The 17,666-nt window shown below is 34.5% G+C and overlaps 1 protein-coding gene across 5 annotated transcripts in view; it reads left to right on the forward strand.

The window, feature by feature from the left end:
• The window catches only part of ZC3H13 (zinc finger CCCH-type containing 13), a 42,303-nt gene that overhangs the window by 1,914 nt on the left and 22,723 nt on the right, over positions 1-17,666 (forward strand). Inside the window, exons 2-4 of one of the 5 annotated variants that reach the window (XM_032213946.1) lie at positions 7,774-7,899; positions 8,718-8,827; positions 17,360-17,471. The exons of 1 other annotated variant lie outside the window; for it this stretch is intronic. In XM_032213946.1, coding sequence (XP_032069837.1) covers positions 7,783-7,899; positions 8,718-8,827; positions 17,360-17,471 — 339 coding nt within the window. In that variant the 5' untranslated portion in view covers positions 7,774-7,782. Of the gene's footprint in view, positions 1-7,773; positions 7,900-8,717; positions 8,828-17,359; positions 17,472-17,666 lie in introns of those variants that run through there. 3 more of the 5 variants (XM_032213947.1, XM_032213948.1, XM_032213949.1) reach the window with 3 other exon arrangements.

The raw sequence follows: 17,666 nt of genomic DNA on the forward strand, positions 1-17,666 counted from the left end.
ATGTTTATGCAGAAAACTAAAAACTGTTGACTTTTATTAGAGCCATTTATACAGGTCTGACTTAACAATGGCTCCTTGGAAGAATATTTCTACAAATTCCAAAAAATTGTAGGGTTATAAAGTCTTGTCCATGTAAGTTTTACTTCACTAAATGAGACTTTGTTTCAAATAACTGCATGGATTGCAGCTTAAACCAGTTGCTGATATTTATCAACTATACAGTGTAGGCTTGCTTTTAACAGGTGTTTTTGCTGCTGATTTTCCTCTATTTTGTGCCAAGTTCTCTACAAGTTCAACCATGTTTTAGCCTACTGATTTTTTATTTTAAGTTTGCGATTTTTTTTGGAAAAAGTATTTTGGACTTGTTTTGTATTATACTTATTACAATAATTAGATACAATTTTGTAATAATGTCAGATTTCAATTATTTGCTCCAGTATTTTAGTTGGAAGAGTAACAAAGCTTTTATTACTGAATATCTATGTATTTTAAACATTCACTTCCTAAGAATATTACAATGAAAAGCATTTAGTCTGTGTTCCTGTCTGCTTCATTGCTATGAATGAAGTGCAGATTGTTTAACTATATGGATTGACCTGATGATGTAGTTTAACTGTTGAAACATATGGAGATTGTCGCATCTATGTCACCTCTGAGATGGAACTCCTCAGTAGGAAGTTGAAGAATACTGATTTTTGAACAGAGTTTCCAGAAATTCTGAAGATTCCTAAAAAATTAGTACACTTTGCCTGAAATACAACTATTTACCATAGTTCACGTTCTGATTGTACGTAGGTTGAGAATATTTAATATTATTCTTTGCTACATGAAAAGGTTGTTTTAAAATTAATATCATTTACTGTTCATAGTATGAAAATGCATCCTTTAGGGCAGTTGTAGTTTTCAGTTTCAAACATACAATATAAGAGTGACAGTGATTGTGTTGTTGGAAAGTAGAGAAACTATGAATACCTGAATTCTTAAAAATTAGATAGTGATGCTGGTATGTATCTGGTTATATCCATAGTAAACACTTAATTACGTTTAACTGTCATAGCATGCATTATTTTTGGAATTGTATGTTTAAGAAAGCAGTTGAATTCAATGATTTTTTTTTAAATGTTCCTGAAAAGATAGTTAATCCATTTATTGGATTGTAATTCTAGCAAATTAGCAAGTATAGTAAATTGAACTTTTTCATGTTCTTTGTTTATATCTAGTTCAAGTTTGGACCCAGGTTTTTAAAAAAATACATTGGCTTAATTTAAGAAGGCACTGTAATTTAGATTTAGCAAAATTATATTTTTAAAGGTATTGAACAGGGTATCCATTATCCATTGCACCCTGTTTCCCCCAAAATAAGCCCTCCCCAGATAATAAGCCCAATTGGGCTTTTGAGCTGTTGTGCTAAAATAAGCCCTCCCCTGAAAATAAGCCATCCCTGAAAATATTGCAACACAGCAGCAGCCATGAAGTGACTACGCTCACCACCACTTGCACCTCAAAAATAATAACACTGCCCCAAAAATAAGGCCAAGCACTTACTTTGGGGGGCAAAAGAAAATAGGACCTTGCCTTATTTTCGGGGAAACACAGTATTCAGTTTAATTGCAGAAACATTAGCAGCCACCTACTAGTAAACAATTAGTTGTGATTGTAAGTCGCCCAAAGTTAGCTTATTTATTTATATCACAAATAAAGGAATAAAGAAGCTATGCATTCAGGAAAGTTGTTTATTAAATGTATTTGAACATGGCATATTTCTTAATCCCCCTAACATAGCACAAGAAAAAATATGAAGTTTTATGAGTCTGTCAGGCTTAATGGTTAATTTAAAAAATCTTAGTTAACCTGCATTCATATGATACCAAAAATGTTAGGAAATATTTCAGATAAAGCTTTAAATACTTAGGAGTATATGTATCCAAACAATTTTTAAATCAAGATAAGTGTTACTTTATTAGCATGGATTATTCTATGTACAGTAAATATTAATACAAAAATCTGATTTTGTACCAATGTAAAACTGGAATAATAATTAGATTAATTACTAAGGAAGATAGTACCAGATTTAGCTAACGGCTACCTTTGGAATTTGGAGAAATTAATTTTTACTTACTCACCTCAATTTAAAAACATGCTTTCTAGTTACAAATAAAAATAAGGAACATTATTTTTCTGTTGAAAGTAGAATGGGAGATGTAAATCCTGAATAATTAATATGGGTTGCCAAAGAGGATACGTTAATACATTAGAAAAATTATATCTTATAGTTTTACATTTTTGTGTTTAACCCCAGAAAAGTATCTTACAAACAAATGTTTTGATACTTTTTCTTCTTGAGTGGACATATAACAATTTCAAAATTTGTAGGCAATGTTTTTGGTGAAATAGATGTTCTAGCTAGAAAAAAATGATTGAATGCTTTGCAAGATCAAGTTTGTTACATATATTCAATCATCAGAATAAAATATCAGCAAGAAAGAAATAATACAAATTATTTTTCAGTGTTGCAATTATTCAAACTATTTCTATTCATATATTGTATTTTTTCGGAGTATAAGACGCACAAAGATTTTGAAGAGGCAAATTTAAAAAAAGGTTTTGCACTCTCCAGACCTCCCCAAAATGGCCCGTTTTTCATGAAAATGGGCCCATTTTTTGTCAAAAAAAAGGGCATGCATAGCTTTTAGGAGGCTTATAGAGTGCTCCTAAATGCTGGGAGCCCCCAAAAACGAGCAAAAAAGGGCCTGTTTTTTTGCAAAAACAGGCCTGTTTTTTGTAAAAAAAAAAAAAAATGGCACAAATAGCCTTTAGGAGGCTTATAGAGTGCTCCTGGGGGCTGGGGAGGGGCAAGAACAAACAGAAACTGGCCCGTTTTCGCTCAGGAGCACTCTGGAAGTCTCCTAAAGGTTATGCACAGCCATTTTTGCAAAGGGGGTGGGGTTTCAGGAGGCCAGAAATGCTGTATTCAGTGTATAAGACGCACCCAGATTTTCAGCCTCTTTTTTGAGGGGAAAAGGTGCGTTTTATACTCTGAAAAATATGGTATGACACAGGATGATCAAGTCAATTGCTGTGTTTGGAAAGGTTCTAAGAAAAACTCTGTCAGGAGTTCCTTAGAGTAGTTGTAGTTTTTTCTCTTGGATTCATGCAGCTGTCTTTGTCAAGATATGAGAAGAGATGGGGTAGATTAAGGTGTTCTAATAGCATGACCAAATGTTGTGCTCTTTGATTGCCCATCTCTGCGCTGTCCCAAGGACTTTAACTATTACCAAAAAAAAATACTAATCCTTAAAAATGTATCAGGATTTGTGTAAATGATACATGCACAATGGGGATGTGTAAACTGTATCATCTTATTGGTTGCATAAATAACTTCTTCAGAAAATTAAAAACAATTTAACTCAAAAATATGTGAGCGCTAGTAGCCAAGGTGTAATTTTTCTTTGGATAACTAGCAAATACATCTCTATGTTTGTGCTTTTTTTTTTTGCTTATATATAAACCTAAGGAAGCAAACATTATTATGTAAAATGGTAACTTTTGATAAAGCAAAATGTAAGATAAAACCGATAGTTCCATTTATTATTACATTTCCCCAATTAAATATTTCATGGAATTACTTTAGCTTGTTAGGGTTTTTGTTTTACTTATTACGCAATTTATGAAATTGGTATATATTTTCAATGTTTACTAAATTTAAAGCAGATATGCAACAGACAATTTAAGGGAGAAGAGTGGTTGACTTTGCAGTGCTGACAACAAGCAAGCTTTAGTGTTTTACATAGATAAAATTTATGTTGATCTGTGGTCTGAATTGTCTTGCTGATTGAGGTGAAAATAATTGTGGGAGGCAAGAAATAGGGATAGAATTGTTCACTGCAATTCATCTAAAACTTCCAGATAAGGTATTAAATAAGTTGCCTCTCTCTTCTATTATACCAGTGTTATTACATTTAATATTCAATCTGAAGATAATAATGACATATTAAGTAGCCAATTAATTCACTCTGATGTCATTGAGGGCAATTCTTTTATTCATTAGCTAATGATTTTTGAATATATGAATAGTTTGATAATCTTGTTGCATTTCTTGAAAAATTGTCAAGGAAATAGTGCTGCTCCCTCTTATACTTTTTCCATTGTCCATTTGGATATGAACCCCTGATTGCCTGCAATCACTTGTTATCATGGGAATGTCAAATAATTATTCAAGCTATACTCCAAAACCCCTGGAGGAAAATGCATCTGAATCATGCACATCCATTCATTAATCGATAGGAAGCAATATAGTAGTTCATATTTTAACTTTCGTAAGAAGAATCTTACCACTTCTTTGGCAAATCACATGCTTGCTAAATAAAGGTAAATGCTTAATTTTACCTCCAAATTACATTCTTAACTCCTAGGATCTTATGTAAATTTCTTGCAGCAAAATTGTTTATTCCCCACTTCTTTTCATATACACTTTAATATTGTTAATTATATTAATATAATTAATGGAGTGTATTTCTTTCTCACTTACTTGTTTATCCCAATTAAAGCAATTCTTTTTCCCTGACCCCATTGAAGAGTAATAACTGAAATTTAGGGAATGGAAATAAGAGTAGTCCTCTAGTTACGATGGTAATTGGAAGTCCATTGTTAAGTGATGTGGTTGTAAAGTATGATTTCACATGACCATATTACATCCTCATTGTTACCTGAATTCCACTGGTTATTAGCTGAGAACCCACCCCAATCCAAACCTTTCCAGTCTTGATCCCTCCCACACTTAAACCTCAGTTCTTCCAAGATAAAAGGGACTTCAGCTCCCACCAGTTTCCCCCCCTCCCCATCTGTGTCCTTTTGGGCACCCTGCATTCTGCCTTGGGGGAATGGTGGCAAGCAGCCCCCAGGATCATACTGTTCTGATGCTTCTTGTCACGATGCGGTTCAGGGGCTTCTTGGTGTGTCGCAGCTCTGAGGCTACAAGGAGTCCCTGAACCACAGCACACTGCTGCCCCAGCCTGACTCAGCAGTGCAGTGTGGTGTGAAGCCGCAGCCGTACCAGGAAGTCCCAGTAGCACAGTGCAAAGCTGCAGTTGCCCCAGAAAGCACTTAACTGTATGGCACAACGATGCAGCCATCAAAGCCCCAGCAATGGAACACGCAGCTTCCTGGGAAACCTCAGTCACCCCAACCCAGTCCCAGCTTCAGTTGCCCCAGCCACTCTGCATACAAAGCCCCTGCTTCCCCATCCCAGTTGACATTCAGTATCTTCTTGCTCTTGTTGCTGACTAGTTATGCCCATCCTGACCCGTCACACGGCAGCTCCTGTTCATCTAAGACCATCTTCCCTAAGTCTTGCTAGGGAACTACTGCGTGCAACTCTGGGAAGAAAACCTCATGTGGCAAGCAACTGCAGGCCAGGCAAGCTTGATCAAGCAGCGGGAGCAAGAAGAAAGAGAAGATCAGATAGCATTGCAGACACCATGGATTACTGGGAGACAAAAGGGCACATAGGGGAATTGAAATGACCCTATAGTCATAAGTGGGCTACCAAGTGCCCAAATTTTGATCATGTGGCCAAATGGCCACTGAATGAATTATCATAACTTGAGGGCTGCCTCAAGTTTTAGTATAAATAATGGGATGAAATTTCCATGAACCTATTGAATTGTGTTTTACTCTGAGTGAGCTAGTTTTAAACTTCTAAATAATCCTGCTGCTCCTTTTTACACTAATAATGTATATGCAAAGTGCCTGTTTGCAATTTGCACATGTCTCATAAATAAGCCAAGTGATAAACATTTGAGTGCGGCCTGTGTGACATGTCCCTGAAATACTGGATATTTTGCTTGTATATTGAAAATAAGTTCAATCCTTTGGGGGAGGGGGGTGTTAGAGCTTTTGAAGTAAGAACTCTTAAAATCTTCCTACATTTATTTGGACCTTTGCCTCAGTCATGGTGCAAAGTGTTCAAATTTCTCCTCTTCTCCACACAAAGACACTTGAAAATAATAGAATTAAATTATATGTGGTAAAGACCTTGTAGATATGTCATTTCTTTCCTGTTGTACTTCCCCCCCTCCCCTAAAATCTTTAGGAGCTTCAGAATAGAAGAAAAGATGTACTTATTTCTACAGTGTTGTATTGAATTGGGCCTCAATCTCCATTTATTGCAGTATTGCAAATTTTAAGATAGAAAATCTAGTTTACATTATAACTAAATTTTATACTGATTTCATTTGTTATATATTACAGTTATTGAGTCAAATGGTTATTGTGATAATGTAATATTCTTTCCCGTCAAGGTGTGTATTGGTCCTGGTTTTATTTATTCTGATGTTAGAAATACCTTCAAATTGAGACATACGGTTTGCAAAAAGTTCAGATTCTCTCATTTGATTTTTGAAATCATATTTCATATGCAAAGTATGCTAAGCCAAATCTATTTTTTTAAAATTGGTTAATTTTAGGGATTATCTAATGTAGGAAGGATCTTATCTTAATTTACAATAATTTAGAGTTTTGGATACCTTTCAGATCACTTAATTTGTAGCACACTGCTTCTCACTTTCATGCCTTTAGGCATATTGAATAACAGTTCCTAAAATGTTCCATTTTTGGATAGACGTTCCTATAGTCCAACACTTTGCATACAGCAGAATTAGAGCATTACTTTAAAAAGTGATCAAGGTAATGATTGAATAAGAGATGCTGCTCACCTCTAATAAAAATGCAAAATAAAAACACAGCTTAAAACAAGGAACATATTAGGCTTTCAGGTGGCTTTCACACAGTGCTTATAGGATATACCTGAACACTTTTTTACTGGATTTCTCATTTATTCTTTGGGTGGGATTTAGCAGTGATTCTTTGTATTTCTCTTGTAACATGTTTCTAGCATGATCACATACTTTAAAACTTAACTTAGAAATGTCCTATTTTATTTCAACAGCACAATAGCTTTGATTTCCAGCTGAGATTGATTCGTATTATTCATTGATGTTTTAAAGAGCATTTTGTTATAATGACTACTCAAGAGGAAAGCAGCTTGCACCTATCTTCTCCCTCCTCTTTTTTTATTTGCATCTCGTAAAAAACGCAGAGAGTGAAGGACATTCAATAATGGTCGAATTGCTCAAAACTGAACAAGCAAACTTGGAAAAATTCCACACTTTTGCTAGATTTGGAAAGTTTCTTCATCTTACGTAAAGTACATATCATTGAAATCTTGTACAATGTGCTTAATATTGTTCTGTCCTTATCTGTCATGAGAAATTTTGGGGACAGTACAATGAGTTAGACAAGAAAAAGGAGAAAGAAAATGATAGTTTGCATGGGCCTTCCTCTGAGTGAGCTATCTTCAAGTTGTGTAACTATTGTATTGATTACAATCCAACACTGTATACCATTTATAAGAATATTTGGCTCCCCCCCCCCCCCAGTACTTTTATTTTTTACTGAAAATAAAGCTTTCTTCTAGAGGGAAACCCCCCCCCCCTTATTTTAGTACTTCATGGATATATTATTTCAGATAATAGCCAGAGATGGATAAGGTAGCTGAAAGATGGTATAAAGATGGATTCCTCATCTTGGGATGTTTACTAATGAATCGATTAAAATAATTCCTTTGAAATAAAATTCTGTATTTGCTACTTGATTAATTTCTACAGACAGTTCTGATGATGAATAGCGTTAACTAATCCCCCCACACCCCCTATGAGTTCAGTTGCATAGTTCAACTTGAGAATTTTACAGTGTTGCTTTTTTTTTTGGTTGAAGTAGTACAAAATGTCAAAAATTAGAAGGAAGGTCACAGTGGAAAATACCAAGACCATATCTGATAGCACATCGAGAAGACCCAGTGTGTTTGAAAGACTTGGACCCAGCACTGGAAGTTCTGCAGAGGTGAGTCAAAAAGTATTCTTCCTTCTTAATGTGACACACTCATAAACCAGAGATTATGGCAGGGAATGCTTTTCTCTTTTCTTTCTCATAGAGTAAGTCACCTTATTGGTTTAATTGGGATGCTATAAACCTATAAAGATTTTCTTATCTTACACTGATATATTATGAACTCTTACATTGTTTCAAATGGGATAAGATGAAGATGAACATCTTTGTTCAGTACTTGTTCCTGATTGAATAAATGTTTGTGTCCATAATCTAAACATACTCAATTTCAAAAAATAATCCACTCTTGAAGAAGTGACTCTGTTAGCTTGTTGATGTTGAGGTTGTGCCTTTATGTAACGGGGTTTCTTTTAATATTTGAAGCCTTCAAGATAACTTTCTTAGATGCAGTGCAACCTGTTTAACTCTGCTGACAGCTGATTATTCAATTAGAATGCTGCATTTGGATATTATCTATTTTCAACTCTGATTTTCTAGGTCCAAATCCATCCCTATTCTGCAGAATGAAGCATATGGATGGATGAATTGTTTAGCTAAAAACAGAACAAATTCCAATATTTGATTACATGTTTCACATTTTTGGTGATACATGGTCAGAAAAAAACTCTTTTATCTTTTAGTTGTGAGTGAGAAGAGATCTTAGTTCATGTCAATATACCTTGAAATGACTTCTGTTTAATGAGCACTGTCAGATTTGGCACTAAATTATTGTTTGGTTGGAATGATATGTGGAATTATTTGTTCTGTGAATCTTCACGCGAGCAGTATTCCAACATTAGTTTGAAATTCACCCAGTAATGTCTGTCTCTTAGACACAGTGCCGTAACTGGCTGAAGACTGGCAACTGCCTCTATGGGAACACATGTAGATTCGTACATGGCCCTTCTCCACGAGGTAAAGGCTTTAGCAGCAGTTACCGAAGGTAAATGAAGAACTCAGCTTCATATTCAGATGCTTTTTCAAGCTGTTTTCTTGTCATCTTAAAAAAATTACAATGCAATGATGTGCCTTATAAAGAATATGGTTATTCTGGAAATATTGTTATTCTCTCACTTTTTGAGTGTTGATTCTGAAACTCAAAATATTTTTGTTATTACGTGATTTCTGCTTTAATTTACCAATGATAATCAGAAGTGAAAATGAAATTATTGCAGTTTTGTTTTGCTCAAATTCTCTCTAGTAAGTGATGAAGACACCAAATTCTCAATTTCTCTTCATAAAAATTTACACCTGGCAGTGTGATCAGTAAATATGTTTTCACACTTTTATGACAAAATTATTTTTCTAGTTGTCAGTATAAAACAAAAAATGATATATATGAGAAATTTATTTATATTAGTACCTCATGAAGAGCTTTAGTCTTACTTGTATTTACAATATGTAGCGTTTTGTTTAGCTAAAATGTATGTATGTAGTCTGGAATCCAATTAATTCCTTTCCCTAACAAATTTGCATCAGGTGAGATGGAACAGTAGCTAATTTTTGCTATCTCCTATACTTTTCCATGCATTTTCTATGTGTGTTCATGGGAACAGGGATTGGAAGACAGATTTTGAGGTATGAAAAAGTAGTTTATAAAATAATTAGACTGCAATCCTATAAACAATTATCTGTGAATAAGTCACATTACATTCCAGGGCAGGGGTGAAATGCTATCGGTTTGGGCTGGTTCGCCTGAACCGGTTATAAAAAATGCTACCGTTCGCCCGAACCAGTAGTAAAAAAAATGCTTAACAAAGTAAAAAAAAAGTTTCGACAATCAGCTGTGCTGCGTGATGGTAGGAACTTTTTACAAACTTTTTTTTAGCATTTGGGGGTTGTTTTTGTTCCCAGGAGGCTTCCCTAAGGCCTGCTAGGCCAAAAATGGGGGGAGGGGCCGAGGGGTCGGTTTTTGCTTGGAGGAGGCTTCCCTGAGGCCTGCTAGGCCAAAAACGGGGTGGGGGGTGCTGCAAAAGAAAGAAAGAGGGAGGGAGGGAAGGGAGAAAGAAAGAGAGAGGGAGGGAGGGAAAAAAGCGGGAGGAAGGACCACAAGCCTGGCACTAGACGCAGCTTCAGAGGATACCTTGAAAAAGCACAGCAATCCAGGGCTGGAAGGGACCCGGAGGTCATCTAGTCCAACCCTCTGCTCCAGCAGGACATTGTTAAAGTGAGTTTCTGTCTTTTGACCCCCCAGTCACATGACTACATAGCCACACCCACCCAGTCACATGACCCCACCACCAAGCCACACCCACAGAACCGGTAGTGTTCAAGGGGGTTACTTTGGGAATACACTACCAATTGTAGCTGAGAAATGCAGGAAAGGAAATGCAGGAAAAACAGGAAAGGAGCTTGGATTATTGTTTGGAATGGCAAACATTTCATTTCTGATTTTCATATGAATATGGAATTACAATTGTGAATTTACGTTGTATAAATTATGCTTTAGATTAGAATACAAAATGTATTAAGCAGCAAACAATCATTATATGGCCATTTTATGAATATATTAGGAGCCACTCCATTTATAGCAAATTATCATTGTCAAATGGACCAGTGTTTTTCATTATTGCAAATAAAGTGATAATGATTCTTTCTTTAGTTTCAGAGGAAGCATGATGGTGCTACAGTGTAACTAGCAAACCATATTAGTGGAAAATTTAGACCTTTCATGCCACAGCTATAGGATGGCAGAAGGTAGGGCTTCTAATCAAAAAGACGGGCGACATACTCAGATAAATCTCAGGTTTACAGAAACATATACAGTATCTTTACAGAAACATATAAAAACACCTTAGAGAATAACCACTTTCCCCTCAAAAGCAAAGAAAGTACATAGGTTGAAAAAAAAAAGAATACATAAAGATTGTTCTTGAAGTTATGCTCTTCAATTAAGTCTCTAGTTAGTTTAACTAGAATAGTTCTTCAGTGGTGGGGAAACCTGAAACATCTTAGAAGGGGATCAAGAAAAAAGGGAGGGCACTCCAGCAGTTAAGTGTTTGACAGGATGGGAGCAGAAAAAGATGGCGGAAGCAGAAGATGATTAGAATAGGAATGTGACATTAAAGTTGGTGAATAATCTGTCATCTAAATTGTACACAATTTATCGCAGTCTTTTCTGAAAATCACTGTGATTGCATACTTAAATTCATTTAAGAAACAAGCTTGATTCTGTATATTTTTTTACTTATAGTTTTATTGCTTTTAAAAATGACTAGAAGCATAAAGACAAAAAGGCATACATTGTCAAAGAAAAAGACAAAATGTGCTTTTTAAAAGTGCAAAAATGCAACAAAAACATGTATAACTTTTAATTATGTATAAATGTATAATCACAAATGATATGTTATGATTTTATATTTGCTCGTGGAATAGTTAATAAAAATATTCAGTACTAATAACTGTTTCTATTGCATGAGTATAAATAGATATTGTAGAAATAAGAATCCTCAGTGATATTTGGGAATTTATGCTATAAAGCCTAGATTGATGACTGATCATCATTGATTTTAAAGTAAAGCAGTTCAGATCAGTAAATTAAATCATTCAACACTATGAGGAATAAATGATTTAAAATAAATCCCATTGTAATATCCACAGTTCTGGTGATCCACAAGTCTTCTGACTACACATATTATTTTTTGCCATATGGTAATTAATGCATTTCATGAAGAAGAACAATTTCTAGATTGGAGAACAGCAAGACTTTGAAATCCATGGATTTCTGATCCCTACCCCCCATCCCGGCAAGCATGGAACTTTCTTGAGCTCTTTAAATAAACATTAAATCATCAAATGTTAAATAGTTATTAAATCTTCAGGAGAAGACTTGTGAACGGCTTCAGCCTCCTCCCAGTGTAATTTCTGTCCTGTTTTCTTTCTCTTGTTTACAAATATAGATTGGGAGCATAGGAAAAGTTGTATAATCCTGTTATTTATGGATATAAAATGAATGTAGAATAGGTTAGAGATGGGTATCTTATAGCCCTCCAATTATTGAGACTACAATTTTATCTTCTGTCCATAAAGTTAATAGTCAGAGATGATAAAAATTTTAATCCAATAAAATCTGGAAGGAAATAATGTCTCCAAAATGTTTGGGAAAATCAAATGTTAATACTGTTAATTAAATAATCCTGTATATTACATGTTATATTATTAATATATATTATATAGACAGATGTGTGTGTACTGACAGAAACAAACACTATGCATACACAATTATACATCTACCAGCATATATACACTTTCTTATAAGATAATAATACTCCATGCAGATGGGAAAATGATTCTCTATTTTCAGGAATGCTTGGCTAAGACCTTTTTCAGCAGCCCTTAATTGTTTATTAATATTTTTCTATTAATACTGCTGGTTTTTAATGTTTATAACATTTTTATTGATTTGCCTGTTACATGTGGTTGGTTGTTTTTTTGTCTATAAACATTCCATAGCATTTGGACCAGATATAAATAGAATAAATAAGTTTTGTTTAGTATCAAGATAAAATAAATGTATTCATGAAAATATTGGATTATTATAGATTTATTTTTGTGTGTGGGCCACATTAAGCTCTATGTAACTAACTTAAATCTTAAGTAAAAATCTATATTTAATTTTTGTTTTTATCTGTATCTTAATTTCCTAAGGATATACACTTTCCTTTTATTTATGTTTTAAATATAACATTTGAGGGGCCAGTGTGTGGAGATAACTCCAGGTAATGTTTTTCTGTTATGCTGTTCCTGTTGGAAACGGAGACTCAGTTCAGTTGGGAATAAATAAATAAAACAGGATAGATAGGAAAAGTGAGAAAAAGGCTGTTCCTGAAACGCTACCAGTGCTGGGGTAAAAAGCAGATCTATTTTCATTCAAAGAGGCAGAGATGGTGCTATGCACACTCTGCCAATATACTTGTTAGACAGGCTGTGAAAAGTGTAATGAACCTGCAGAGGAAAATTAAAACCTTTTTTTCTTTTTCTGCCTCCTTTCCCAATGAGCTTGATCAAAATACTTGTGTTCTTTTGGCTGTTATAGGGAAACAATTATTCTGAAAAATAATAGGGGTATGGGGGAGTTGTCTTGACTAGCTGTGTGCAAAAATTTGAAATGTTTTAAATTTAAAATACCTGTTCTATCTTTTTTGAGAAGTGTTTTGTGTTTAGAATAGCCTAGATTTCCTACTTCAATACTGAATGTTTCCAGTTATTTTCAGTCCTTATCAACATTATTTCACTTTCCCCTTTAGCAGCTCTCTTCCACAGGATAATTCCTTATCTTGTTAACAAGATAATTACTTGTTAACTTACTATTGAGAGAATAAAATTAGCAAATTCATGGGAATCCATTTTAATATTTCTAACTACATTAATTTCATATCTTTTAAATTATAAAGATAATATTTATCTTAAATAATAGCATTAAATAGCACCATTATTTAATTTTTCTAAAGTTATATCTTCTTTAAACAACTGGAGATAGTGAATGTTTACATCCATTTTTAAACTTCTAATCATTTTAGATTTTTTTTTTTGCTTTATTTAAGTCCTAGCCCTACAATTTAATATTTGTCTTACATTACCTCAGGGTTTTAAGTTGAGCTAAATCTGAATGTCAAAATAATAAGCATTTATATCACGTATTCAAAAAATAATTAGCATTTTCCTAATAATTCATCCTAGAATAGAAGGGTAAGGTGGGGCTACTGTCTTTCCTATAACAATATGGAGAATTTGTAAATTACACATTAGCTTCCATTGCAACTGCAATTAACTATACTTTTTCTTGTTGGAAAAAGATTCTGGTACATTTTTAAAACTAGAAGCAAATACTTTGAATATCACTCAGGAACAAAATGAGAATGGTAGCAAACTAGGATGTGCTACTGAGTGATAAATAAGAATGAACGTGCCTTGATAATATTTTTATATAGGCAGTCCCTGGGTAAAGAGCAATTTTTGTTCCTAATTCTTTAACTGGAAGTTGTATGCAAGTTGGAACTGCCTATTACTAAGAATGGTAGGCAGCGTTCCCCTTCCTCAAGCCAACGAACTGCTGACACCGTGCAGTGCTTTCAGGATCTGCTGAAAACAGGCTTTATATTAAAAACATACAGCTTTCTGAAAGCATTATGTCATTTCAGCAGTACGTTGACTTGAGGAAGGATAACACTACCCACCATTTTTAATTATAGACAGCCTGTTCGTATGTAGTGGTGGTTCTTAAGACAGATGTTCTTAACCCAGGGACTAACTGTTATTTTTTAATATTTGAAGTCTTTAGATTGCCAATATCTGCTTTCAGGCAAAATAGATACGGTGTATGTTGCAGTCTCTTTCTACCTGTGGAAAACACCTATATTTTTGAATATTTATTTTTATTACAGTTTAGTTTAGCTCAGTTATTCAAGCATAGAAAAAATGCATGCGAGTTGCAGATGCTTTGTGATTTTGGGATATAGATCAAATTTCATCTGTTTGTCTTTGTTGTGAAGCTATATATGTGTGTATATGTTTCAAACTGGATATATATTGAGTTTTCAGTAGTTAACAGAATGAAGTGACATCGAGTATTCCCTCAGATTTGAACTTGACAGTCTTCTTCAGATTTGAAGATATAGAAAAAGAAATATAGTAATTGCTTGAGGTTATTGAGGTAATTAGTTACTGTAGGCATCCTCCCAAGTCATGTCTTTTTCAATGCAACTGATTATTTGTAAATATTAGGTGCTTAAACGTAAAACTACTTCTCTGTATTGCTTACAGTATTCTGTAATTTCAAATATGTGGGGAAAAAATTCTTGTTGAAATTAGTAACATATCTGTAATCTATCTGTTTCTAATCTGTATCTTAATTCTAATTGATATATACCTTCTTTAGAGAGCTTACATATTTTCTCTTTATACCAAAGTATTGTGTGCAATTGAAGGCAGGTCCCCTTTGATTGTTAGAAATGAATGCCAGGATCTTTGTGCTGGCAGAAAAGAGCTCCTAGTAGATAATTTACCAGGATTTTGGCAGCCCAAAATCTTGTAATTGCATTGTTTTCTTAGATGGAGCAGTCTGTTGTACAGAAAATTGATATGTGGCGAATTCAAAAATTAGGGAATAGCCATATGTGATCAGGATTCCCTCTAACTAAGCTGTGAACTAGTGATAGAATATATTTATTTATTAAATTTGTACGCCACCCATTTCACTGATACAGCGACTTGGGGAAATTTATAAAGTAATAAAAAGTACCCAAAACAATTAAAATTAGAGGAAAAAATATAGTAGAAAATTTAAAAACTGAGATGATGGGTGGCCTGGCAGTGGGGATCTTCTCTACTTGGTCAGCTGCCCCAAAAATAGCAGACCCTTGCTGGCCTCCCAGGCCAAGCAACAGAACTAAGTTTTTAGACTCTTGTAGAAGGCCAGGAGTGTGTGGGCAAACTTCATCTCAATGGGAGAATATTCCAGAGGGTGGGGCCCCACCAGAAAAGGTTTTTCTTCTGGACCTCACCAGCCGAAATTCTTTAGCCGCTGGAATTTGAAGAACACCCTTTCTGCTGGAACAAGAGAGGCAGGTTCCATTGGGGTAAGGTGGTCCCCCAGGTAGCCTGAGCCCATGCCATAAAGGGCTTTGAAGGTGCTAACCTAAACATTGAATTGAATCCAGGAGCAAACTGGCAGCTGGTTCAGCTCATATAATAGCAGTGTCACATCTACCACCCGAGGGGCTATCCATGCCAGTGCATTCTGTACCAGTTGTAACTTCCAGATACTCTTCAAGGATAGTCCAGGTAGCGCGCATATATTGTCACATGAAAGAAAAGTTACTGCAATGAGAGTAATACTTGCTACCTGTGTCATGCTTGCTACCTATGACAGATAACAGTGGCATTCAGAACACTACTCCACTGTTGTTTTGCCTCTCATTATCCTTTGCTGTGTTGTTGCTGTCTTAACTAACTGCTGTGTCTTTCTTCTCCCAGGCAGCTCCACATAAGCACAGAGTTACAAGAGTCCTATCTGGTCAGCTTCTTCACAACTATAACTTGTCAAAGAAATAGAAATTCAAAGCTGAGATTTTTAAGATGCAAGAGTTGACAGACTAGACAGACCCAAATATATCAGGCTAAAATAAAATAAATACCATGTTTAAATAAATCAGCACAGAGTATTAATCCAGTGACATATGAATGGGAATGTATTTGTCATTCAGTATATTTATCCCTCCTGCTATTTCATGTTTTGGTTATTGCAGTTTTCAAATTCCCTGTAGTTTAGTAATTGCCATTAATGGTGACCATATCACTGTAATATTTAAAAATGTGGCACCAGTTGCTAATATTTTTCTGGGCTTAATTCAGGAAGTTAATCTCAACTTTTAAGCAATTTCAATATTTGAGCCTATTCTATTTTGACTTTATCCAGATGTTAAAAATTTTTAACAGACACAGAAGGCCCACATTGGGGGCATATGAGAAAATTTTATGTACCATTTTCAGCAGTGGACAACTCTCCTTCAGAATTAAGATCGGTTCTCATTCTTTAAGCTTTTTAGAAGGTGTCAGAACAAATTTATTTAATTACATTTAAATTAATTAAATTTACATTTATTAATTGTTAATATTTTTAAATATTCAGATAGTTTTGTTTCCATAGACTTTAATTTAACAAGCATTCTACCTTGGTGATATTTGTCCCAAGGTAAGAAAGACATGCAGAATTACTTTTTAATGATAAATGTAAACAATTCAGATTATTTTTGAGACTAGCCAAAAAAGAAGTGAAGCCTGGTCAGGAATTGTATGCTGTTGGAGATGATCAATCAACTGGCTTTGTTAGTTTGATTAGTTTAATGATTAAGTTAGGTTAGCCTTTGATTAGCTCCAGCTCTAAATCTTAGTAAAAGTCTGTCAGGGTCCAATTAATTTCTTGTTTAAATCCTTGTTTATGCATTTTGTGTGGTCATTGGTTAGAAAGGAAAATCTTTAATATTTATTGGAAAATTTTCTGAATGGAAAATTTTGAAAAAGATTCAACTAAAAGGATTAAAGGATTGAAATACAGGTTCACATTAAGATTCAATAACTCATATGTATTTGTTCAGTCCACAGTTTTATCCGATATGGTTAAATAGCTATTGTGAGATATCATAACATGTCTATTTGTGTAACTTTTTTCTTTTCTTTGGGGAAAGGAATTATAGTCTTTGAGAATAAGCCCAATGATTTTTTTTCAGTGTGTTTGCATTTTCTCTATCATTGTTAACAGTAGTTTAGCTTTATTAAAATAATCACACAAATTCCCTTCATCTTAGGCAAGATCAGTTGTGACTGATTAACATGACAGGAACTGTGTTAAATAAACAAGAAATTATAAAGGTTGGGAAATGAAACTGAACTACAGAACTGCGGGACTTAAAACCTAAAACTTCCTTAAATAATAAATTCTATAGAAGCAGCTGTCTTTTCTGTCTTCATTATACAGGTCACCAGAAAGGCCTACAGGGGACCTTCGGGAAAGAATGAAGAATAAGCGGCAAGACATTGAAAGTGACTCCCAGAAACATAATACAGAAGAACAGCCTTCTCCTGTTAGGGTAGGATGCATATCTCTCCAGGATTTCTACAATAGTATAAGAAACAGAGAGGTGTGTCCTGTAAAATATAACTGGGCATAATAGGTTGGATCCAGGTTTGTGCCTTGATGAACTTCTTACATTTATAGAGGGAATCAAGAGGATCACTGCTGATCTAACGGATGGTGTGATTTTTACCAACTCCCCATAGTTCCT

Source organism: Thamnophis elegans, chromosome 3, assembly GCF_009769535.1.
Source record: "Thamnophis elegans isolate rThaEle1 chromosome 3, rThaEle1.pri, whole genome shotgun sequence".
NCBI lineage: Eukaryota > Metazoa > Chordata > Lepidosauria > Squamata > Colubridae > Thamnophis > Thamnophis elegans.